General features: G+C 39.4%; 1 protein-coding gene across 1 annotated transcript in view; it reads left to right on the top strand.

Moving 5' to 3' along the window:
* The window catches only part of srpk2 (SRSF protein kinase 2), a 78,242-nt gene that overhangs the window by 47,370 nt on the left and 6,190 nt on the right, over positions 1-24,682 (top strand). The window contains 15 exon segments of the mRNA XM_088080340.1: positions 4,598-4,674; positions 4,677-4,748; positions 6,701-6,809; positions 8,041-8,128; positions 8,645-8,732; positions 8,891-8,997; positions 10,766-10,931; positions 13,164-13,204; positions 14,001-14,322; positions 15,887-16,828; positions 18,868-18,968; positions 20,502-20,609; positions 20,725-20,794; positions 23,168-23,260; positions 23,595-23,687. Coding sequence (XP_087936466.1) covers positions 4,598-4,674; positions 4,677-4,748; positions 6,701-6,809; positions 8,041-8,128; positions 8,645-8,732; positions 8,891-8,997; positions 10,766-10,931; positions 13,164-13,204; positions 14,001-14,322; positions 15,887-16,828; positions 18,868-18,968; positions 20,502-20,609; positions 20,725-20,794; positions 23,168-23,260; positions 23,595-23,687 — 2,477 coding nt within the window.

The raw sequence follows: 24,682 nt of genomic DNA, 5'->3' as shown, positions 1-24,682 counted from the left end.
GGGGCTCAGATTGTTATAGCACAATGCCTGGGTGAAAAAAGTAAATTTATAGAGTTTGGGAACACAATCTTTTTTTATGTATGATTTATTTATGAAGTTTCAACATAAGAAGCATACATACAATACAAAAAAACATTCATGTGAGTATGTATAATTAACAAAGAGAAGGTCTTTAGATATAGGCAAAAGAACAAATTATACTAAGACAAGAAAAAATGAAATCAGTAACAACATAACCATAAAATAAATGAATAAACACAAAAAAGAAAAATAAATAAATAAATAAAAAAGAAAGGGAGACAGAAGAAAAAACCAAAGGGAAAAAAAAATAACCAAGCAAACATAGAACTACATCAAATATACAAAACGATTTAGAGACAGTAACATACTAAACATAATGTGTGAGACACACACATGAGAAAAAACAAGACTTGGCCCCAAAGTGCAAAATGTAGTTTGGACAGCATCCAGCTGAAGGGATCTGACATACTCTAAGAAAGGTAGCCAGATTTTAGAAAATTTAATGTCAGAGCCACGTCAAGAGTGTTTAATTTTTTCTAATTTCATAAATGACAGAGCGTCCTTTATCCAGTGAGTATGGGAAGTGTTGGAAGAGCAGGAACACAATCTTTATCAGTGAGATACTGTCTGGATCCATGTGGTGATTAGCATGTTTTTTTTTTTTTAAAAAAGGATGTAAAACTTACCTTCATACAAAATAAAGGAGGAAAAAACATATCACCACCACCAACAACAACTAAAAAAAAATCATGGTTTTTCATTAGACAAATGCAGCACTGCATGTTTGAAGGTAATGACCTTAGTTCACTGCTGTGTTTTCAAAAGATGAGCTTGTTGTCAGCCTCTTGTTTGTTTTTCCACTGGCTCAGCACTAATGCTTTCTCCACCTCCACCTGTTTTTCAGTGTAATTTAAGGAGCAACAATGTGCAGTGTGTCTCAGAGCAGATCAATAATACAAAACATACACCCACATACGAGTCAAATCTTGCTTTGTTTTGTATGTTTTTCACCCTGATTGTGTCCAAGCTGTTATTTATTCTCCTCCTGTCTCTCTCTCCTCTTCTCTTTCTATGTTTGTTTCTTGTCTGCTTGTGTCTCCGTTTTGATCTGACTGCTCTCTCTGCCTTTCCGCCTCTCTATTTTCTCTGTTGTTTGTCTGTCTGTCTCTCTCTGTATACTGTCTCCTTCTTTTTCTGTGTGTCTCTTACCTGTCTCTCTCTGTCTCTGTTTCTGCCTGCATATTTTTCAGTCTGTCTCTTTCTGTTTATGTCTCTTGGGTTGCTGGTTTCATCTGATTATGCTTCTATATCTGACTTCCTATTCCTTTTTTTCTGCCCACCTTTCTGACACGGTTTCCTTGCTTCTCTCAACCTCTTTCTTCCTGCTCTCTGTCTCTTCACCCACTCGATTCGTCTTTATTCTGCCACCGTCTTTCCTCTGCCTGTCTGTCTTTCAGGCTGTGGCGTCTTTGCTATCTTAATGTTTTTGTTGCTCGGCTCGGGTCCAGAAAGTTACGGGAGGCTAAGTGTTCGTACAGCCAATGGCAAGATGAGTCTTTTAAAAGCGCTGAGCTTATAGACGTGATGTATGACACCCCTACGTGACTGCTTTGGTAAAGAAGCAGCAGCATCCTACTGCAAGGACACAGCACTCTGCTGCATGCGTGTGTGTGTGTGTGTGTGTGTGTGTGTGTGTGTGATAGTTGTAAAACAGAGATGAAATCTCAATGCCAAGTTATCTGCTGTCCTTTGCTGCTACATTACTGTGTGTGTGTGTGCGTGTGTGTTGGCCTTGCCACCACGTTAACGCTTTAAGTCCTGGACCCCCCCCCCCGCAGTTGCCATGGCAACGCACCAAGAGGCTCCATCATGTGTCTGAGCCTGTGACCGCAATTTTGTAACAGCTCACAAGCCCCGGCTTTGTGTGTTTGTGTTTTACTTTCTGTCTTAATTTAGCATTTGCTCATGTTGCCGATACCATGTGGTGACACTGAATAGGAAGTGTGTTTGGAGCTCTGTTAGGCTTATGTTGTCTCATTGAAGTCTTACAGAGATATCACTGTAACAGCAAGTTGTCTTAATTTGGGGATTTGATTGAGTCATGATGATAAGGAAATGTTAGACTGATCGAAAATGTCAGCCTTTTCCCTAGTACTAATGAGTGTGAGAGCTACAGTATGTCCTCATCTCCATTTTGTTTGAGAGAAGGTCATTTATTTCAGGAGTGTGACAGGAGTCTGTTCTCTATTACAATTAATGCGATCACATTTGTTGAATGCATTTTGTACACATACAATGTTGGTTCTGCAGGTGCAGCATACAGTAGTGGAGTTTTGGTTTCAGCACAGGCGAGGTCTCCCAACTTCTCTCACTCATGATCCTTTGAAATGAGTGTCTACAACTTGAAGAGTGATTTTTTTCCCCCCAGTTTTGTGACTAATTTACAGTGGCCGTGAGAGGCAAAATATACAATTAATTTGCAAAAAAAAAACAAACAAAAATTTTTGCAAATTCCATTTGCACATTATTTTGTATCGGGTAAGTTCAAACTTAACGTTTCTCAACAATGCTATGCTGAAGGTGTCGTTAGGTTTAGGCACAAAAAAAACATTTGGTTATGTTTGTGATAAGATCTTATTTTGGCTCAAACACTCATATTTGGTGGCTCAAATGCAGCGATGTTTTGGTAAAAAAAAGTTGCAATGTGCCATCTAAAAACACCCGGGCTTGGTGGCACAGACGCCACTGGGAAACACTGCCATGTGACAGTGAAACACAATCAGGTTTGGTGCTCACTGCATTGTGCCATAAAAAAAACCCACCCAGGTTCAGTGACTCAGACGCTGCTGGGAGTTTCCGCACTGTGCCACTAAAAACACAGAGTTCTGTGACTCAGATGCAGCTGGGAAGCGCTGCCATGTGTCGGTGAAAGACACTGAGGTTCTGTGCCACAAATTCCACTTGGAAACGCCACAAAAACAACCAGCGTTGTATTTTGTTGCTCCCAGTAGTCTGCCGTCTCGCCTAGGTGCCACAGCATTTACCTACCCCTTTACCTCTAAGATATAATCAGCTCATACATACATCATTTTGGAGACCTTGCTTTGCTACGTATGCCTATGAAAAGTTCAATTGTAATGTATGTGTGGTTTGCAGAAACATATCACGTAGACATTTTTTATGGGTTGCCTTACAACACTCTCATACTCATATTTAGAACCCCTGCACTGAAGGACCACGGAACAGTAATGAGCAGTCAGCCAGAATAGATTACACGCATGAAATTTTGTCGCACATTAGGTGGTATTAATGTAACAAATCTGAAAAGCACCATACTTTACACTGTCCTATACACAAGCAGCATAGTGGCAGGTTTGGTGGGATTCGGCCAGGAACATTACAGGCATGTTCCCAAAAACCTCCACAAATAGCTATGTGTGCCATGGCAGCATCCTAAAGCAAAACGCAGACCCCCCTGCCTGATCAGTCTTTGTAAGTCGCCCTGGATGAATGCTCAAAAAGTAGCCAAGCCTGGAGAAAGAGGCAGCCTGTGCTCTGCAGCCTATTTTATGTTTTCTCTCTCTTGGGCTCAGTTCCATTTTAGACAAGCAAAAGGAAGTGGAACAAGGCCGTTAACTGAGAGGACTGACCGTGAACCTTTAAAGGCAAATTTTGTCTTATAAAGTTGGTTTTTGGTGAATCACATCTGAATTGTGAGTAGGGTATTGATTGGTTTAACCTTACTGCTTGTGAGTTACAAACAGTATGAGTTATGTTTGGGACTGGGCGATCATTCAGCAATATGGTCTCTACAGTTGATTGTGTTATAATAGATATCTCATATTCAGATATCTTGTCTTTTAAACCCAATCTTTAATGAAAATCAGTTCAATCTTAATGTAGATATTTTTTATTGCACTTTTTAGACATTAATTTTTTATTTTATTTTCCAAAAAATGTAGAAGGGACTTGCCGTGCAGAATAAAAACAGCAACAACAAATTTGCACCTATTTAAAACTAATAATTACTTGTCTAAGCATTTTCTGCAAGTAGGTTGGCTCTTCCACTATCAGTTAGCTCTCTTGTACTGTCTTTTTTGACCAGAAGCTAGCCGATTTTATTGTATTGCAATCAAAATATGTTCCTGGTGTTGTGACATCCTCCCCCTTGGTCTTTCTTTTGATTAAATATGTGACTTTCTGTTGTTGCCTCCTCTGTTTTTTAGCTGTTTTATGCAACACTGTAGATAGTCCTGCCAACTGTACTTCATTTTCAAACATTAAACGTCAATTCCTGAGCTTTTTTTTCCTCTGCATGAAAGACCTGTCTGACACAATGTGTTCAGAGCAGCAAATATAAAAGCGTTCATGAACTCAATACTGAATGAATCACTGTTGAATGATGCCAGTCAGCAACAAGTTATTATTTAGATATTAGTCATCTGCACTCAAAGCTCAAGTCTACAGTTGCACTCGCTGTGAGTCACTAAAAAAGATGTTCAGGGTGGGAGGTGGGTTTCCTGTAAAAAGTTACCTGATAGGTTACCTAACTTCCATCCCACTGGTGTGTTTGCAGGCCTGAGACCCAGCAGAAAGCCCCGGTGAGTGCCCCTCCTCCCCCACCGCCCCCTCCACCTCCCCCCGAGCCGGCGGGGCCCCAGAGCCGGAGGAGGAGATCCTGGGCTCCGACGATGAGGAGCAGGAGGACCCCGCGGACTACTGCAAAGGTCACACAAACAGACAGACCCGCACATACTGAAGTCATCTGTCCCAGCCCATTACTTCCACTCTCTACATCTGTCGAACAGAGCTCAACTTTGTCTGCCCTGTGTCCTCTCTCTGCTTATGTCTGTAATTCTGTCCCTCAATTCTCCTTCTGTCCTGATGGGATTTTCAGCAGCGTTGTTGTAGCCATCGGTGTGAAACGCTAGGTAGTTGTGACACCAGCGTTTCAAGGTTGTCTGGTTGTTGCCGGAAAGGAGCGGCAGTTTAGTGTCCTGCAGTGGCTCGGGATGCCAAAATGTCTGCTAAGAGGTTCATTTTCATTACACAGCTCGGTTTTAAAATGCTACACTCGATGCGTAAACACCGTAGAGCATCACATATCATTTCACATCTGAAGGAAAAAAGTAGTGCAGCATGTTTTAAGTTTTATTTTGCTGCTGTCAATTTAAATAAGCTCTAATCCGTCATGACGTTTTGGAGGAAAACTCTTGATTTCTGTGAAGTTGTTTTGGAAGAAGCATGGCCAAACTGTCAAATTTCACTTCAGTAAGATCAAAGAGCAAAAGAAAAGAGAAAATAAAGTCTGTTATGTTTTTTGGCTTCCTTTCATCGGTTCTCTGTTAAAAACAAGTAATTCTCCTTATAAAGCCCCTAATGTGTTTGCCATTTTATTTAATCCTGGCCATTTCAAGAGATTTAAAAACCCTATAATGCAGCTTGCAACCCTGTTAGGAGAAGTGCATATCTAGTAAATAAATATCATTATTAGCTGTTTTAGTAGCACTTCTTGTGTGTCTGTGCTATTTTGCTTAAAATCACCCAATTCACCAAGTTTGTATTCAATAAAAAAATACACCTACAACAATTGTAACCCTGGCAAGCTAGACTTCTCTCTCTGCCAGCTGGTCGTGTCATTGTAGCAACAACAAAGAGGATTTTGATGTTTCATTGAGGTAAACATACTCAGCTGCAGGCTGAAGCTTCACAAACAATTACCGAATTATTATACGATTGACCTTTTACTAAGTGCTTCCATTTTTTTTTACACAAGCCCTAAAATGACACTCACAAAATAAAATTGTTATGATTCTTATTCTTATTCTTATTCTTATCAGTCTTTATTGTGATCCTGGTCTCTTCTGACAGGTACTGCTTTCAAGTTTAGAATCATAAAGTCATGTGATATTTAACCACATTTGCAATGCACATACATGGTTAAAGGTATACTATACAGGAATTGTTGGTTACTTTTTGCACTTAGTGCCCAGATTCACTCTCGTTTTGGAACAAGCTTTGTCCGATTGGTGTTGCCTTGCTATATTTGCGTTTTTTCTGTGTTGCTTTCCGGGATTTTAGTACCTTCATCTAGGATGCATGCTGCTTACGGTCTGGCACATGTTCCCTTCCTTTTTGTGAAGTCCCACCTCACCTTTGAGCTTTTCCCAGAAAAGTCCTGTACACAACAAAAAAATAAGTGAATAAGAAAATACAGGCAGGGTATACGTTCTCAACGGAAAAATACACTGCCGCACACTTCTACTGGGTCTTAAAAGATAACTTAAGAGGAGTTACTTTTGTATATATTACTTATAGGAACATTGTGCAGAGTATACCTTTGAAATACTTTTTTGAGCCTATTTTTTATTTTACAGTATGTTGTGTATGCAAATATATTAAAAAGCTTGAAGTCCAATTGATCAGACAATTTGGAACCGCTTCTTGATTTTTGTCCCTAGTCTAAAATTGAAAATTTGTATCTTGCTACCTGCCACTATAAATGTTTGAGCTGTACTCCTTCTGCTTCTCCCCCCATCTAATCTTCTGTCTGTTTGACTTCCCTCCCTCTTTGCTGCTGTCCTTCCACTTCTTACTCACTAATGGATTTCATGTCATTGCCTGGTTACAGCTAACAGTCGCCTGTAACCTTCATCCTCTCTCTCTTTATCCCTCTCAGGAGGGTACCATCCGGTGAAGATCGGGGATTTGTTCAACGGGAGGTACCATGTGATCAGGAAGTTGGGGTGGGGCCACTTCTCCACCGTATGGCTATGCTGGGACATACAGTGAGTCACACACTCACATGCACATACACACTGTATAGTACAGTATAGTAGAATGACAAGATACACACACACCACAAACAAGTCATGACCCAGAAAAAGCCCTCAACACACCCCTTCCCACATACACATACATGCACACAGAGCCTCTTCTTGCAGTCATGCACCTGTTGACATGAGCTGGCACGTCACCACAACAGCGGTTGCAACCAACACCACCCTGCGCTGGCACCAAAGTCATCCATTTACACTATTATGTTGTTTCTATGTTCACGTGGCAACCAGGGTGGATGGATGACGGTGTCATCATCCCAGTGTCACCTTTCCCTGGCACGCAAGCGCACACACACACACACACAGATTCATTTACTCGTATCGCTGGTGTTAATTACACTAATGGTGGTCATAAACCAGCCAGTTGGAGTTAGGTTACTAACACACTGTACAGTCACGGTCAGAATCCTTGAAGGTTAAAGCCAGTGTGTTCATTGCAAATTTACTGTTTTGCTTCAAGCCCAGTATAAACAGAGGCTGAACAAATACAGCAGAAAAGGTTACAAAAGGTCCGAAAAATGTTCTGAAAATTTCTGTGCAGCATTATTGAAATGTGTCATGGTAACCCAAACACAACTACGTTTGCCATATGATTGCTAAAATAATTTTTTTGAGGGCAAACTGTTCCTTTAAGATGGAAGATTTGCTTAATAATATCTGTAAAAGGTGATTGTAATGTACAATATTTTGTATTTATGGTCTCTTATAGTTCTCTAAATGTCTTTATCCAGAAAGAGGTGTCTTGTAAAAAAAGAATTTTTCACAAAGGTGATAACGCTGTTTTATATGTGTGGTATCCACTGGTGATCTGTACTGTGGGTCACATGACTGAGCAACAGACTTTATGTAAGGAAACTAGATAACCTCAGACATGACCATTATAGCCAAAAACATTTGGTGATTAAAGCATTGTGTGCAGGAGGAGAATCTTGATTGCATTCTACCATTAGTGTTAATGTCATTTCTATGCTATGAAATGCCACATAGTCACATTTGCATTTCCAATAGCAGTGTGGGCAGTGTGAAATAACGATAGCTGAACAAATGCGTAATAAAGGCACAGTGATGGACATTTTGTAATACTGGTCAAGGATATTAATATGGACACATTAATCAGCATTACTGGCTTTAAAAACCCATTAGTATGAAACTGACTGCATGCATCTGTTTGTCATTACAGAGTGAAGAACTTTGTGGCGATGAAGGTGGTGAAGAGCGCCCAGCATTACACAGAGACGGCCCTAGATGAGATCAAACTGCTGCGATGTGTGAGAATCTGATTAGTTTGACATTTATGTGTTTGTGAATTTTATTCTGTTCATTTTCCATTGTTTCCTTTTTTGTTTTGCCTGTTCTTTCTTACCGCTCTTGGTCATCCTTTTTCATTCCTTCCCTCCTCCTGTTCTTCGTACCTCCCCTCTTCACACCTTTCATCTCCCCCACTCTGCCTCTCTGTTAACAAGAAACACTAAAGATACACTGGTCATTTATCTTGCATGGTGGCTGCAGAGGACAGTCATCTTAGAATCAATTTTTCAGCATCTTTATCTCCCACATCCGTCTCCTTCGTGCTCTTCCTCTCCTGCTCTCCTTAATCTCTTTCCTCATTCTCCTTCAATTGTATCACTCTGTCTTCCCTTCTTTTTTCACCTGTCTTTCTTGTCCTTCCCTGTTTTCTTGTCCATTTTCCTTAAATATTCTTTGTTTCTATCTTTATCTCTCTATCCGGCTTCATCCTCTGTTCCTTCTCCCTGTCATGTTTTCTTCATCTCTTTGTCCTCCAGGTGAGAGAGAGCGACCCCACCGACCCCAACAAGGACATGGTGGTTCAGCTGATAGATGACTTCAAGATCTCTGGAGTCAATGGCATACGTATCCCAGACTGTGTGTGTGTGTGTGTGTGTGTGTGTGTGTGTGTGTGTGTGTGTGTGTGTGTGTGTGTGTGTGTGTGTGTGTGTGTGTGTGTGTGTGTGTGTGTGTGTGTGAGACACAGAGATATGATAATGTGAGTCCTTGACTCTCCATCTCAGATGTGTGTATGGTGTTTGAGGTGCTAGGTCACCACCTTCTGAAGTGGATTATTAAATCCAACTACCAAGGTCTGCCGCTGCCATGTGTCAAGAGCATTATCAGACAGGTAGAGACACACACACACACACACGCACAAACGTATTTATTTTTAACAATATCAGATATTGTAGACTCTATTGACAATTTGAATACGACTGCAGTAACATTACATTAAATTTCATAAGAGTGGCAGTGCATTACAGGTCAAACACTTTGCCATATTTTTAAATGTTTCTGCTGGATGGAGCTGTGTTGGTATTTGCCATCGGCAGAGTTTTGTTGTTGTTTTTTCCCCCCAAACTTTAATTAGCTTAAACATGTGGTTTAGTAGCGTGTATATTGTCAATTTCAACTTCAGTGATACCACTGTCTTTGTCAGGTCAAGCATGTTAGAGGCTGTTTCTCGACAGTGTTCCTCTCCTGACCACACTGGACAAAGACATGCTTATCAACGGCGTCTAGACATGATAAAAACTTAAAACATAGGAAGCAACCCAAGAGATCATTTCATGTGATAGATGATTGTTATTTAACTTCTACAAACTGGGGTGAGCCCGTTTAGTCGACTTTTTGATGATTCGATCTGAGTAGCCTGATTCAGTAGCCATTCTCACAATCGAATCATCGCAGTACCGGGAAAACGTGGTTATGACACATATGAGAATTACTCCAATCGAGTGTCATGGGGGTGCTGAAGCGTGATTTTACATCAAATAGATTGGTTTCTCACTATAAATCACGATATTTAGCATCTGTTGATATAAGTTTATTAACCAGAGCATTTGGATAACAAAGTAGGACTAGCAGAGAGATAAATACTTTTGAATCTATGAATGATGGTCTGTGAAAATCAGCTGGGGGAAACATGTAGAAACAGCTGTTTGCAGCTTGTGGCTTGGATGCATCACATAGTACATTATAAAATAAACTCTTATACCAACTCAAGAGGAAGAAAAGGTTCAATGGGGTGCTTCAGCTCTTTTGTCTGGTGATGAAAAAAATGGAAGCCAAGGTCAAAAATAAAAATATGGATTATTGAGCGAAAAAAAGAAAAGAAAAGAGAACATGATTCCATGTTCAGATGACACCGCTACTTTTCAGTAGAACTTGTTTAGATGAAAAGCACTAATAAGTGAACTAGCTGCACCTCCGTAATTGGCTGTATTGTTCTTATTCTGTGAAGCAGTTGCAATTTTAAGTTAGACAAAAGTAAGGTTTGTGTTTCATGAAACATGCATATTTAATACAGGACTAAAACTTAGAGGATTTTTTTTATCTATAAAAGAGGTTAGAGGGTTAGATTTTTCTCTTTTTTCATGGATGGAAAAATATAATACATAAAGAGATGGAGACTCACTCAGATAGCAAAATCCACACCTATTATTTAGGCCTAATAATACAGTGTGTGCTATTGTGCACTTTACACTTCAGTACCACTGCCGCCCTTAGATGCAGTGCTTTCAGGCGTTTTCCCCTCAGCCACCTGATGAGCATGTGAAGCTGCTGAGTCGTTTCAGCCCCTGCCAGCCTCCCGCCTCTCGGAGGCCTAGCTGAAGATGAGTAGAAATTAAATGAGACTTGTTCCCCGCTTCAATCTCAAAGCCTCTGGACAGAAACAAATGAGAGAAACAGTGAAACAAAAACATCAACAGCCTCTCCGCTCTGCCCTCAGAGAACAGCGAGCATTAGAAGAATGGCTAATTGGCTCTGAGAAAGAGAGAAGGAATGAAAGGGAGAGAGATAGGGAAGGAGAGCTCTATAAACGCCTAAATAAGAAGTGAGAGCATGTTTTTCAGGAAAAAAATCTGTGTCCGTTTATCTGAATGTGTTTGCAGGTCCTGCAGGGTCTGGACTACCTCCACACGAAATGTAAAATCATCCACACGGACATCAAGCCCGAGAACATCCTGATGTGTGTAGATGACGCCTTTGTTAGGCGTATGGCCATGGAGGCGACTGAATGGCAGAAAGCTGGAGCCCCCCCACCGTCCGGATCAGCAGGTAGACACACAAACACTCACACCATGTGTGTTTTAAAGAAAACAGTGCAACATTTTGGGAACTGTCTCACCGAGAGTTAGATTAGAAGAGGCTGGACGGGTTCCTGGCTGAAGCGTAATTTCAAACGTAGAGAAGTGAGAGAGTTTGATCTTCTTACCTAATATTCAGCAAGATTTCAAATTCACAAATGATACCATTGTTTATAATTTCAATTTGGCCAATAGCCACTACTGATTTATTTCTGATGTTATTTTTGCTGTTGTTTCTGTTTTTTATTGCCCCTTTTGTGCAAACAAATATTTCTTAACTTAATCAGTTAACTGAGAAGTTAAGCCTTCATTACGCTACCTTCGGATTAGCTGAAATTTAATTATACAAATTTATGAATTATGAAGGGATTTTCTAAAACCCCTCACAATGATAAGTATCTTGAAAAATAAAAAAAGAACAGCTTCAAAAGGCTTTTGCTATATATAATATATAATAATTCCCTCTCTAATATCTATCTTATATATTGCAGTAGAAACATCAACAAATTTCTCCTCCCTAAAAAACAAACTTTTACAGGACTACATTTGAACACATCATAATGTAAGTCAATACAACCTTGTATTGACTTACATTATGAGGTGTTCTGGCCACCAGCTAATATTAACTAGCTCACCTCAACATGGATTTTAACACGGATTTGTTGTTCACAATTACGCATCAATAGTGAGCGTCCTTTCATCCCGAAAGCACCCCTGGGAAAATCTTTGTTTGTCCCAAACATGTTTGCTATTGTCCCTGGGACGCCATTATTCGTAAGCCCTGCTTTTAGCCTGTGCTAATTTGTTGTGACACAACAGAAAAAACACAGGTCACTGCAATCTGTAAATGTTATTTAATTTGCTGATGGGCCAATGGCAAACATTGTCCAATACTAATGTTCAACCGATAAATCAATGCATCCCTAAAGCCAATAAAAGTATCTGACTATTTCTTAAGATTTTAATTTATTTAGCTTTCCACCAAAGTTTGCTACCAAATTATTTTTTTATTTCACTAGGTAAATTAAAAGTTAACTATTGGTATCTATAGTAAGAGCAATAAATCATAATTTACCAGTAATGTGTTAAATCCTGTTTTGTTTGATATGTTTAATGAATGAAAAAATGTTGATGTTTAATATTAAGGTGCTCAGTAAAAAAAAAGGCTTCACGGAGATATATTTTTTGCCTCTTCAGTTTGTCCCCCTTTTGTACCACAAAGACGCTTTTCTTTTTTTTCATCTCTTGTCACCAAGTTCCACTGAAAAAAAAAAAGACTTGACAAACTCGATGTGAACCCTGTCCTCGCCGTGAACCCCCCATGAGCTGTCTATTGCTTGCATCAGCCGATGGAGTCTCTTTGAGCCTTAGGGTAACCAATTATGCTGCTTACATTTCTACACAATTAAAGTGAGGCACAAAACCATCAACTGTCAAAACAGAAGGGCTCACTGGTGACAAAGTCTGTCTGTGATCGAAGAGGCAAAATAAATAAATGTTTTATGGTCATTAACATAAGCGCAGACTTGTGTTTAATGGCAAAAAGATGTATTTTATTTCTGCTTGTTTCATTTGACATTTGTAATGTGTTTCAGAAAAGACTGAAGGTATGTAGGACTGAAATGGCAACACACTTTGGATTGTTTGTGTTTGAGCATGTTTATTTAGGAATATTTTTGGTGTTTGATATATTATTGTATTTGTTTAGCTGATAAATTATTCTGATTTTTTTTTTGCTGAACCTCTTTCTCCATTAAGTGTGAACATTAATTGAAAATGTGAAAGATTGATCATATTCAATTTGCAAATATGTTTGGAAATGGGCATATAGCTATAGAATATTTTTTATATATATTAAGTATCACTCTGCTGTAACTCTTTTGAGGTTTTTTATCCAGATTGTTCTATACAGGAGCTATATTCTCGGGCATGAGAAGATTAAACCATTAATATTATGGATCTGGGACAAGCGGATCAGACTGTGGGAGTGTGAAAGATCTCTTTCTTCATTTTTTGCAATTCTCTCACATCACCTACAGATTCTGTATGTATCAGGTCTATAAAGGGAGCTTGTGCAGAAACCTAACAATCTCTTTTCCAGGCCGGTGAAATACTGAACGTAATGTGAACTCGGTTGTGACGGATTGATGTTGGTGAAACTTTAAAGCCTCTGATTGTTGTTGTTTTTCTTTATGTCTGTCAGTTAGCACAGCCCCCCAGCTCAAACCGGTGAGTACAACAGATGTGAGTATGAAATGAGAGGAATGCACACACACACAAACATTAACACACACGCACAAGCACAGGGTCAAAAATGTAGGTACATATAGAATTTGGTGTAAACAGTTTGGTGTCATTTCTGTTATAGCCAGAACCAGAGGGAGTGCACCACAGTATTTGTAGACAATCCTGAGAATGTTTTATTAGCAGTTTTTTTGTTCTTGCTCCTATGTCTGTTTAATGAATCCTCAAATTAATTTGGGGGTTTATAAAGTGGTTTATTTAAGCTTAAAGTCCCTGGAAACATCATTTCAAATCTCAACTATGTCTTTGTAACATTAGATATTTATGAAAAAATAAGAAACAATCATAGTTTAAGTTTAGAAAAGACATTCTTAGATATTATTTATTAAGAGTTAATCACTTCAAGCCTCACTATTCTCAGCATCATTTTTGATTCCGAGTGAGCGTTATCAGTGGCAGCAGACCAAAATACCTCTGGAAGGAACTGAATAGACTTTGAACCAATCAGAGCAACGAAGTGTGTGTCAAAGCACTGACTGAGTGTAGCCAAAATATGCAAAATCACAATATTTTGAGATACATGGTTTTCAATGGACAGTGATGATGTACTCTATTTAAGATGTACTAATATTTATTTTCAATATATAGTCAAAGTGTTAGCTGAAATTACATACATATCATAACCCACAATTCAAATCAACATCTATTTTTTATGCCTTGAATACCTCATTCATTAATTTTCTTGCCTCCCCTGTGACTCTCTCTCTTTCTTCTTCTGTCCTGCTTTTTGTCACAGGTGGGGAAAATCTCCAAGAACAAGAAGAAGAAGCTGAAGAAGAAGCAGAAGCGGCAGGCAGAGCTGCTGGAGCGGCGGATGCTGGAGATCGAAGCCCTGGAGAGAGAGGCCGAGAAGAGGGAGGAGCGAGCCAAAGACGGGGGAGAGAAAGAGGAGCACGAACACAACCCGTCCTCACCTGTGCAGCCGCGGCCACCACAGCTGGGCCCCAGCATGGCTCTGGGAGAGAGCGACGAGGACGACGATGAGGAGGAGGATGGGGAAGATGAGGAGGAGGAGGGAGGAGAGAGAGAGAGGCCAATCAGGTTGACTAATCATACATGTGAGTTGAGTTTTCCCCAGTTTGAATGTTGTGGTTGTGACAAAGTTTATACAGATATACCATTTCAGTAAAATCTGGTATCATTAATAAATGCTATCAAGCAGTAGCTGTAGATTTCCACGGGGATGCATGGGGGACCTGCCTCTCAATATTTAGTGCATTTGTCAGACCCTGTAGGATTTCTCAGGCTGTTTTGGGCTTTGTTGTAGCTTGAGATGCCTGATTTCACAGCAGCTTTTCTAATAAATACATTTTCTTTGTAAGTTGTGATATTTACAGATAATGCTTTGCAATTAAATTTTTGGGGGCAAGTAAACATTTCAAAAAGAGTTGTGATGCCGCCACTAATTCAGAGTCTATTATTATGAGTAGTGAGAGTGGCATCAACAGCTGATCGCAGACAATCAGCTGTCGACGCAGCACAGCTGGACCGTCTTCACGAGCCGCTTTTCTCCCGCTCTTTCTGCCTGGTTAGCACGAGAACACAGTACAACATGATCTCATACCTACTTATCATATTTTGACATGTGAGCTGAAGCCCCACAGCAGTGGTTACCATCTGACACCGAAATAACCCCGAAACGGCTCAACTCTGTCATTAAACCTGTTCATAACTGTTGGGTAACTTTAGCCGTGTGATGCTAGCAGTTAGACCTGTCACTGTATATGTAAGGCTCTGTTCCAGACAAAGAGCTGCCATCCTTGCATTGTTACGAAACCCTGGACAGAGTTAATTGTACACCCCCAAAAAACAGGAATTTAGATGTTTCCACTAGAAACTTGTGCAGAAAATGCAAAGATTTATGCAAAAAATGACTAGAATGTTGGAAATTAAGGGGTTAATGCTCAAAAAGTCTGGGGGAGTACCTTAATATGATGAATGCAGCTTTACAAAATATTGAGAGTCAAAAAGTTTTTTTTTTTTGGCTCAATTAGCTTCAAGAAGCTCATATTGGTTGCATCATATCTATGATTTGTCTCCTTGTCGAAGTCGGAGTGTATTCTTCTTTGCATTCATTGAAAGTCACAGACTTGTTATCTTTAGTTCATTAAGCATGCTTGACGCTTCGGCATTTCTTGTTAATGTAAACTGTGTCATGTACAATCCTGTCTTTCTTTTTCTATGAAGGAGAAGTGAACAACATATTTAGGTTAGCTTTCTCTTTTTACTGTATTCAAGTTGTCACCAACTAGACAGGTGATTTTCTAAAGCAAAGCTCTGCAGCATTAGTGAGTGTGTGAGGATGCATGTTTGTGCAGTCTGTCTGTGAATGAATAGGAGGTGGACTGGCTCCAACCACTCGGCCCACACTGGTCCTACTGTGTATGGGAGGCTAGGTTGATTCACAAAAAAAAAGAATCAGTCTTTCTCCGTCTCCCTCCTCCACCTTCTGTCTCTCCACCTTCTGTTTCTTTCAGTCTCCTTTTCTCTCCTTTGCCTCTTTCTTTCCAGTCTCTTTTCATTCTTTTTTACTCACTGCCTACACTGTCTTTGATTGCGTTTATATCTCCTTCCCACCCACTTCCTCTCTAAAAGGTTTTTCCTCTGCTTTCTGCGTGTTAGGTGCGGCACCTCCTCAGGAGCAGAGCAAGGAGCCCCGCATCACCGAAGATGACCCCGATGACGAGGTGGAAGAGGAGGAGGAGCCCACGCCTGTCGCTGAAAAGGATGCCCCCATTCCTCCCATTACAGAAGAAGGTAATGGAGATCCAACACAAGCAGAGGACGAGGACGAGGAAGGGGAGGAGGAGGAGGAGGAGGATCAGGAGGAAAAGGGATTAAAAGAGGCAGAGGATGAGAATGAGGAAGAGGAGGTGGAGGAGAAGGTAGAGGAGGAGGAGGAGGAGGAGGAGGACGATGAGGAAGAAGACGAAGAGGAGGAGGAAGAGGAGGAAAAAGAGACTGAAAGAGGGGAGACTGAGACAGAGGAGCCAAAGACTGAGAGCAAGACAGAGGAGGAGGCAGTGGTAGAGGAAGCGGAGTCAAAGGAGCAGGAGGTTGAGGATGAGGAGGACGAGGAGGAGGAGGAGGAGGAGGAGGAAGACGAGGACGACGACACGACCGCAGAACTCTTCACGGAGAACACCTCCCCTGTCAAACCGCACAACAACAAAACCATTTTGGCCAAAACCAACGGTCACGTTTTGTTGGGATCTGAGGGACTGAAACCAAACCCCGGCAATCCTGCTTCACCCACGCCAACCCCCGAGCCTCTCCTCTGCCCCCTGGTGGAGTCCGAGCTCAGCTATACGGACAGGGACAACTCTCTCAGCTCCGGTTATGAGATGTATAACGGCGACCTAGGCGAGCCGGGGTTGACCAACGGTGGCAGTGACCGCTATCGGGGCACCATTCCAATCTTCCCTGACTTGCCCCTGGATCCTGTGCCAGGAAACCCCACTTCTGTTGCCACAGCAGACATTGGAGCAGGCCCGTCACCCAACAGCCCAGCTGCTGACCGCAGTCGCACCGTGTCGTCCTCAAGCACAGGAGATACACCCAAAGGTAAGACGTGGTGCTTGTATATCCGCTGATTGACACACACAAAATGATTATATTCACATATCATTACTGATTTACAAACTCAAGAAATCCATAACACACCTTAAACTGTTCAGTAAGTGATAATGTGAGATAAAAGCTGACTAGTTTAGAGTTACATCATTTTGATTTATCGGATATTCTGACCATTCCTTGAACATTTTGGCCATTCATTAAACATTCTGATCATTTCTTGAAAATTCTGTCCGTTTGACGGAGGAGCAGATTGTTCAGAGTGGGTGACATCACACACAAAGCTGGGTTAGGCGCTTAAACTCTTCCTAAAAGCTTGTCTTTATCCTCTCCTCACTACCACAGTTTTTACTCCTCAGACACCACTTTTTCATCAAAACACAGAAAAATGTGTTCTCTTTCAAACATTGTAACTATCTAAGCATTCAGACTCACAAATATTGTGCTACGAGCATCAAAGTGAAAGGAGTACCATCCAAATGCCCCATTGAGTCCAGTGTTAAAGGTCCAGTGTGTAGGAGAAAATGGTTGTGTTTTCGTTACCTTGAAATGAGCTATTGATATCTATGTACAGAGTAGCTCCTCTTCCACTGATTTTGCCATTTTTCTACAGTAGCCTAGAACGGACAAACCAAACACTGACCCTCGATGGGGCTGACACACAAGAAAAGTATCAGCTGGATGCATTCTGCAACCTCACGGCTAAACGTCACTAAATCCTAAACACTAGACCTTTAATTAAGATTAGAAACAAAAGAGGGGACTTCTTTAGCTCGCTCTATTTTCTAACATTTTTGACACAACAAATATATATTTTACAGCAACTTGTTCAACAGAGTCGCCTCTCTTTTGTACAGTAAAAATCTAAATAAACTCTTTGAGTAATAAGCTAGTCTGAGTGATGCCTCTCAACCTAATCCAGGGTTCCCGTGGTCATGAAACACCTGAAGAAGTTTTACAATTATTTTTTGTAGGCCAGGGAAAGTCATAGAATTAGAAAAGGTTATGAAAAAACTCATGGAATTTTGTTGTGTAATGAAATTGTCACAGTAATCTTCCATGGATAACCTTCCATGAAATGTAACATAATGGCAGATCTATTTTCTGCAGCTGTCAGTGTGATGTATACCAGCTAGCTAAAGTTATGTTTGAATAGAGTTTGAATCTTATTTGTTTTTTTGTTTTTCCCTACAAATTATTACGGGTCCCTAAAATGTCATGGAAAAGTTTTGAAATTTTTCCATGAAAATGTATGGGAACCCTAATTTTTTTTTCTATTTTTTTATTTATAATAGTATACAGTTTGTTGCTCCATGAATATAGATGAAAAAAAAAAACTTGGATAGATTGGATGCCGCCTTTAAAGTCTTTTAATCAGTATTAATCCATTTTCCTACATATTGTGTCAAAGAGTGTTTTAATGTTGCCTGATATATGCTTTGTTCTTGCCAAGGTCTCTGTTGAAAAGGAAATTTAAATCTACATGTAAATGACAATTTTACTTGGATGGAAAAAAGCATAATGATTATTAATTTAGATCTTAGGTGAGGAAACTGATCAGCAGAAAATGAATAACCATGGCTGTGTTTTGATATTCTGTGTAATACATCATTGCTGCCTGGTAAAATAATCCAGCTGCTCATTATTACATTTTAGTGTCCACATATCTCCGCTGGGTGTTATTAATGACTCACCACCACCATTACTCATCCATCCACAGCATTCATTTTATTATCATTAACTTGGACTCTAACTTTATAGCTCCAAGGTCACTTCTGGGATCAAATCTATAGCGTTTAATAAGGACTTTAAACAAAAATTGTCTCATGAGGTTCAAACACCGCATCAATCGGTTTTCTAGTCAAATAGCACTTCAGATAGGTCTTCAGGACTACATTTTTGGATTCCTTGTTAAAGAAGCTAAAGAGTCCCCAATAAATGTCTATTAGTACATCAAAGTGTGTAAACTCTTACTATTTGCACTTAAGATTTGTATTAACTCAGCTGTTTCCTACTCTATCCTCTCCCAGTCAGGGCCCGAGCTGCAGATCTCCTGATCAACCCACTGGACCCGCGCAATGCTGAGTCTATTCGGGTTAAAATCGCTGATCTTGGAAATGCCTGCTGGGTGGTAAGACTGAGCACCTTGGATTTGATATGACTTGATTTGAAGGTTATTTTTTTCCAGTTACACAAAAGTAAAGCCATTTTATATAATTGTCTTAATTATATATTAAAATCAGTATTGGTGATTGGTGCATTGCATCTAATTAAACTAGTTTAATAACATTTTGCATTAACTTACTGGTGATTTAAATACATTCATGTTTGCATAGTGACTCGTGTAGTTTAATTACTTTTTTGCCATTTTTGTATAGTCCAATATTGAAACTACAAACAATTTGGGGCTATAAAAAGAAGGGGATTATTTTTATTTTACCTTTGCCTCTCTACTATAATTGAACCCTCTTGACCACAATTTTGCTGATTGCTATTTATTAACAGTAATGCTGATTGCTATTTATTAACAATTTAATGGGGAAGCAAACTGAATTTGTTAAACACATAAAATTGCATAAAATCCTGATAGTTAAAAATAAATATGTCAGTAGAGATCAAGAACCCACAGGCTTATACAAACAGACCACCCCTCAGTTTAAGGAGGAAAACAAAAAAATAACAAGGAAAGTAGTTTGAACTATTGTTTCAAAATAGCTTTAGTTAACCAAACTAGATTTCTCCCAAGGGTAGCTTTGCTGTTGTTCAACTTTTTCCAGTGGGAAGTAATTGGTAGCTTGCAAAGCTGTAGTTTCGAAATAGCTTCCCGGACACTGATTATAACTATTGGCATTCAAACTCCATAAAAATCCAGTAGTACAGACATGGTTCTAGAAGTTTGTATGGTTTTGTGTAATTTGCACATATCTTTTTACTTGGATTCAGGGTTTCTGTGTCACAAGATCTGATCGGACTCTCTACGATAAGTTTTTGTGGAGAGTTGTCAACCGATAAAATTGCAATTCAAACAGTATGTGCACACTGAAATCACAGCTCTCTTTACTTTTATTATTGACATTTTGACTTGACGTAATATGGTGGGTTAACTTATATTAACAAGACTCATTGTTTTTGTCAGTGTTTTTTTGTTGATTTTAAAATAGTTTTTATTCAAAGCATACATGTGGTTATAACACTACTATTAGAAATTAAGATTTAAGACCCATCGTGGAGGTTTGGTCACCGCTGGTCTTACTGTTTCTCCCAGTCCAGCTATTTGATAGCAAAGTAAGTGAAGAAGAAGAGCAAGAGGAGGAGAAGCGCAACAAAACTAGATAGCTCAAGTACAACATAATGTGTTTGGGGCTCCCTTTTCACAGCAGTTTGCAGACTATTTGCAAATAGAAGGCAAAGTATAGTGTAGACAAAATGTTTATCATTTCTTGATAAATTTCAAAAACAATAAAAACAGATTTAGGCAATTTGGTCAATGGTAATTACGAGTGATTGCGAGTACTGTATATTTGTATAGTAACAAATCTAAGCTTTACTTAAATGTACAGTTCTTTTCATGGCTCATCTCTCCACATCCCTACTCGTCTCTCCTCTCCTCTCCTCTCCTCTCCTCTCCTCTCCTCTCCTCTCCTCTCCTCTCCTCTCCTCTCAGCACAAGCACTTTACAGAGGACATCCAGACGAGACAGTATCGTTCCATTGAAGTCCTGATAGGAGCTGGTTACAGCACTCCTGCAGACATCTGGAGTACTGCCTGCATGGTGAGGACAACACAAACATTTATGCAGTTCATTACACACATCCTGTATATACTTCTTTTTAAGTTATACACACTCAGTACAGACTTGAGTACAGTACTTTATTTGGATTTTGTAGGCTTTTGAGCTGGCTACTGGAGATTACTTGTTTGAGCCCCACTCTGGAGAGGACTACTCCCGTGATGAGGGTGAGTGTTTAAATCTTTACGACATACACACACAAACTTAATTTCCCAATATAAAAACATAGAAGACTTTTCATTGAAATGGGGGAATCATAGCTGAATGTTGTATCTGAAGACTGTTGAATGACTCTGCAGTATATTTTAGACTTGAAGATGAAAAAGAACTACTGTAGTAGTATGGCAAAATTTTCAACAGAAATACAGAAGCAAAGTGTCTTAAATGTTTAATGAACTATTTTATTTAAAATATGCTGTTATATTGTTTTTGATCTAATGCGTTTTCATATGAAGAATGTTTTTTGTGTGCTATTCAACCTCCGTTTTGCTATACAGATTTTCTCCATTGTTCAGATGCATTACTGCTAACTGTGTTCTAACACTACAAATGTACTCCAACCGAGTATTTACATTTTCTTTATTGTTTCACTTAACAGAAAGCAAGGTTTACAGACACTGCACGCAGATTACATCAGGGAGTCTGATGTTCACAATATTCCAAAGCTTTTTCCTAAAAAAAATATTAGAGAGTAGTAGTGGTGTGTGGGGCAGGTTCAGGTAAGCTTACTGAAAATATCAGTGTTCCATGTCTGTTATTAATAATTTGCAAAAAAGGTGCGTGCAATAGCCCATCTTCCACCTTCTCCCTTCTATTCTCCTCTCTACCGACTTTCTCTCTCAATTACATGCCACGATTTGAGAGAAACTGGTCGTTTGTGTTAGGTCTGGGTGGCTACGTAGTGATGCATATTTTTGCAGGTTCAGTGGTTTGGTTTGGATAGGTGAAGCTTAAACATACTGTCGACTTTTATAATGGAATGTGGCTTGTGCCATGTCTATCTAGACAAATGCTCATTAACTATTTAGTTAGTTTTTTTTTTACATGCTCTTAGTAAACATTTAGTTTTATTTATTAAAATAATTGTATAATATAATATATACAGTACCATACAATACAATACAATATAATAATAATAATAATAACAATAATAATAATAATAATAATAATAATAATAATAATAATAATAATAATAATAATAATAATAATAATAAGTAATAAGTAATTATTCATAAAATACTAAACAATGATAGGCTGATCAGTTCTGAATCCATTTTTTTTCTATTTGAAGGTCCGGCCCCAATGTGTCTGCATAGAAATTTTTGGCCTTTGTATAAGTGTAGTGGATGACCCCTGGTGTTGGAAATGAGGGTTGTTTTTGGTTGCATCATTTTTTTAGTATCAGTATTTGATTTTGTTGAATGTACAATATGGGGTGTTTTAAGCATGCATTTGTTTTCATCTATTTTTGAAAGAATTACTATTTTTTCTAATAATGCATCTGATCAATGGACAAAAACTGTAATAGACCAATACTAATTATAATGTAAATTGATTTAATGGCCAGAAGTGAGTTCATGTTAAAATATAGCTACCCCTTTCCCCAAATCCCCCTATCCACTGTTAACTGTAAACCTTGTCCTTTAATTCTGCTGCTATGCCTCCACTCATCTTCATCCTGCTGCATATGTAAACCTGGATTGTTCAAATGTTACAGATACACAGAGAGCTCAAACAGCTCCTGTCTCTGTGCTCAATGTTGAGACTTTTGCACCAGATCAGATTAGGAAACTGTAAAATGGTGACACTTGAAGCATGAGAGCAACATCAATCAGTTACTGTATCATGTGTATCTGTATCCTGGTCACATGTAACTACAGTCCATGTATGTGCATGTAGACTCCAGTCAAGACTACTCGTCCTCTTTTCGCTATGTCTTGCAAAACACAACGTATTTTTAAAACTGTGTGCCCTCATCCTCACCTCTCTCTTCATTTCCTCTGATCTTTGATCTCAACAGCTCATTGTGTTATTTTTCTCATCGCATGATGTGACACACAGTTAACCCCATTCTGCATGTTTTGAGCAGGCAATAAGCCAGTGTCAGTTTTATTATGACGTCCTGATTTACAGAGAGGCGCCTTTTGATCTCCTGCCATTGAGGCCAAATTGAAAATGTAGCTCCAGGTCCTGGTTCATTCTGTTCTGAATCGGAATGCATGTCACCTCTGTTCCAATGCTGATCATTTCATTTCATCACCTCTGCTGTGGAGGCACGGCTCACTAACACAGGTTTTTCTCCTGTACTGTCTGTGACTGTCTCTTCTTCCTCTCTCTTTGTATCCCTTCCCGGCCCCCTGTCATCTTTCTGTCACTTCCTGTCCCTGTTTCTATTTTCCTACCCACAACCCTCCCTTTCAACAATTTCCTTACTTTTATCCCTCTTTCTATTTCATTTGAGTTTCCCCCTCCTTGTCTTTACCCTTTTCTTCTCTTTTGCATCTCCCTTTTTTGCCCCCTCCCCCCTCTCTCCTCCATAGACCACATAGCCCACATCATAGAGCTGCTGGGCTGTATTCCGAGGCACTTTGCGCTCTCTGGAAAATATTCCCGGGAGTTCTTCAACCGAAGAGGTAGCGCTGGCCAGAGAGCTGGTGGGACTGGGACACAGATGTCTAAAATTGACTGACATGGACACTAGCTGACGCTCAGGACACCATCTAAACTTATGCTGCTGTTGATTTGATTTTAATAATTGGACACACTTATTGGAACTGTGACTAAAAACTGTACGAACGATCCTATAAAATCCTCCACTTCATGGTGTTAAAGCAGCCGTGAGTCCATGCAGTACTCCAGGGCAGCAGTGTGTGTCAGTCCCATACAGCCAGTCGTGTTGATGTGTGTGTGCATGCTGTAATGCTGAACCGTGCCTGTTCCCTCTGTGATGTATGTGGTGGTGGGCAGACCACATCGCTCTGATCATGGAGCTCCTTGGAAAGGTCCCACGCAAAGTGTTCGCTGCCGGGAAGTACAGCCGAGAGTTTTTCTCCAAGAAAGGTAAACAACACCATGGTTAGTGGCTGGTGAGGTGTAGGGTAGACCTGTAGAGATAAGATGTAGTAAGAGAAAGTAAGAGAAACTGCATAGAGGTCCAGAGGTCTTGTGTAGTAAAGTTTTTAGCAGTGCCACGGTAATTCTGAACTAAGTCAGTTCAGATAATTTCAGGTAAGTTGTCAGTCATAGCAAAAAAATGCACCAGAAATGCATAAAAAGATATCAACTTAAAAAGAGGCCAATTTACTTAAAAGTACATCCCTTATGGCTTGTTGGCAGGACAATAAAAAAATAAAATCAAATAAAAAACTTTCTGCTCAATCTCAGACAACAAATAAAGTCTGCCCTCCTCTGGAGTGGCATTTTACCTACCTGTCTCTAATGTTAATGTTCTTGAGGATAACTGCGTAGAGGGATCTTTGTCTTTTGTTTAAATTATACTTAACTAATTTTGGTTTATACCATATATCAACAGAACAGTTCCCCTGACGATCATAAAGTAACCTGTTCTGGAAGAGGAATGACAAATCTTTCAAATAAAATATGGATTTCGACACATTAGGGATGGAGAGATGATCCTGCAAAATGTCCAAATTAAAATATCTTTTTAGTGAGTTTCTGATTGAACATCTTCGAAAGTCTTTTCCAAAGCCATCATTTAAATGTATTGATTTTCTTTGGTATCATGATGATATGATCACATTACTTTTGATTTTAAAATTTATGTCACATTTTTGTCTCACATATTTTGGATTTAAGGAATTGCTCAATCACAATAACAAAAAACACACTAATAAAATGTTAAGTTAAGAAGTTAAGTAACATTATTCACAAAATCTGACTCACTGGTAATCATTTTCAAACATCACAAAAAAGCAGATTTATGAATCTAAGCCAAATGTGATTTTAAAAAACCCAACAACTTAAAAACAAATTTGTTTTTGAAGGTTTTCATTGACACAGCTTAAGTTTCTGTCTAATGTAACATATAACAGTGA

The sequence above is a fragment of the Plectropomus leopardus genome, chromosome 7 (genome assembly GCF_026936395.1).
Source record: "Plectropomus leopardus strain MGB_pleo_1.0 chromosome 7, ASM2693639v1, whole genome shotgun sequence".
NCBI classification, from domain to species: Eukaryota; Metazoa; Chordata; class Actinopteri; order Perciformes; family Serranidae; genus Plectropomus; species Plectropomus leopardus.
This window is presented reverse-complemented; position numbering and strand designations above follow the sequence as displayed.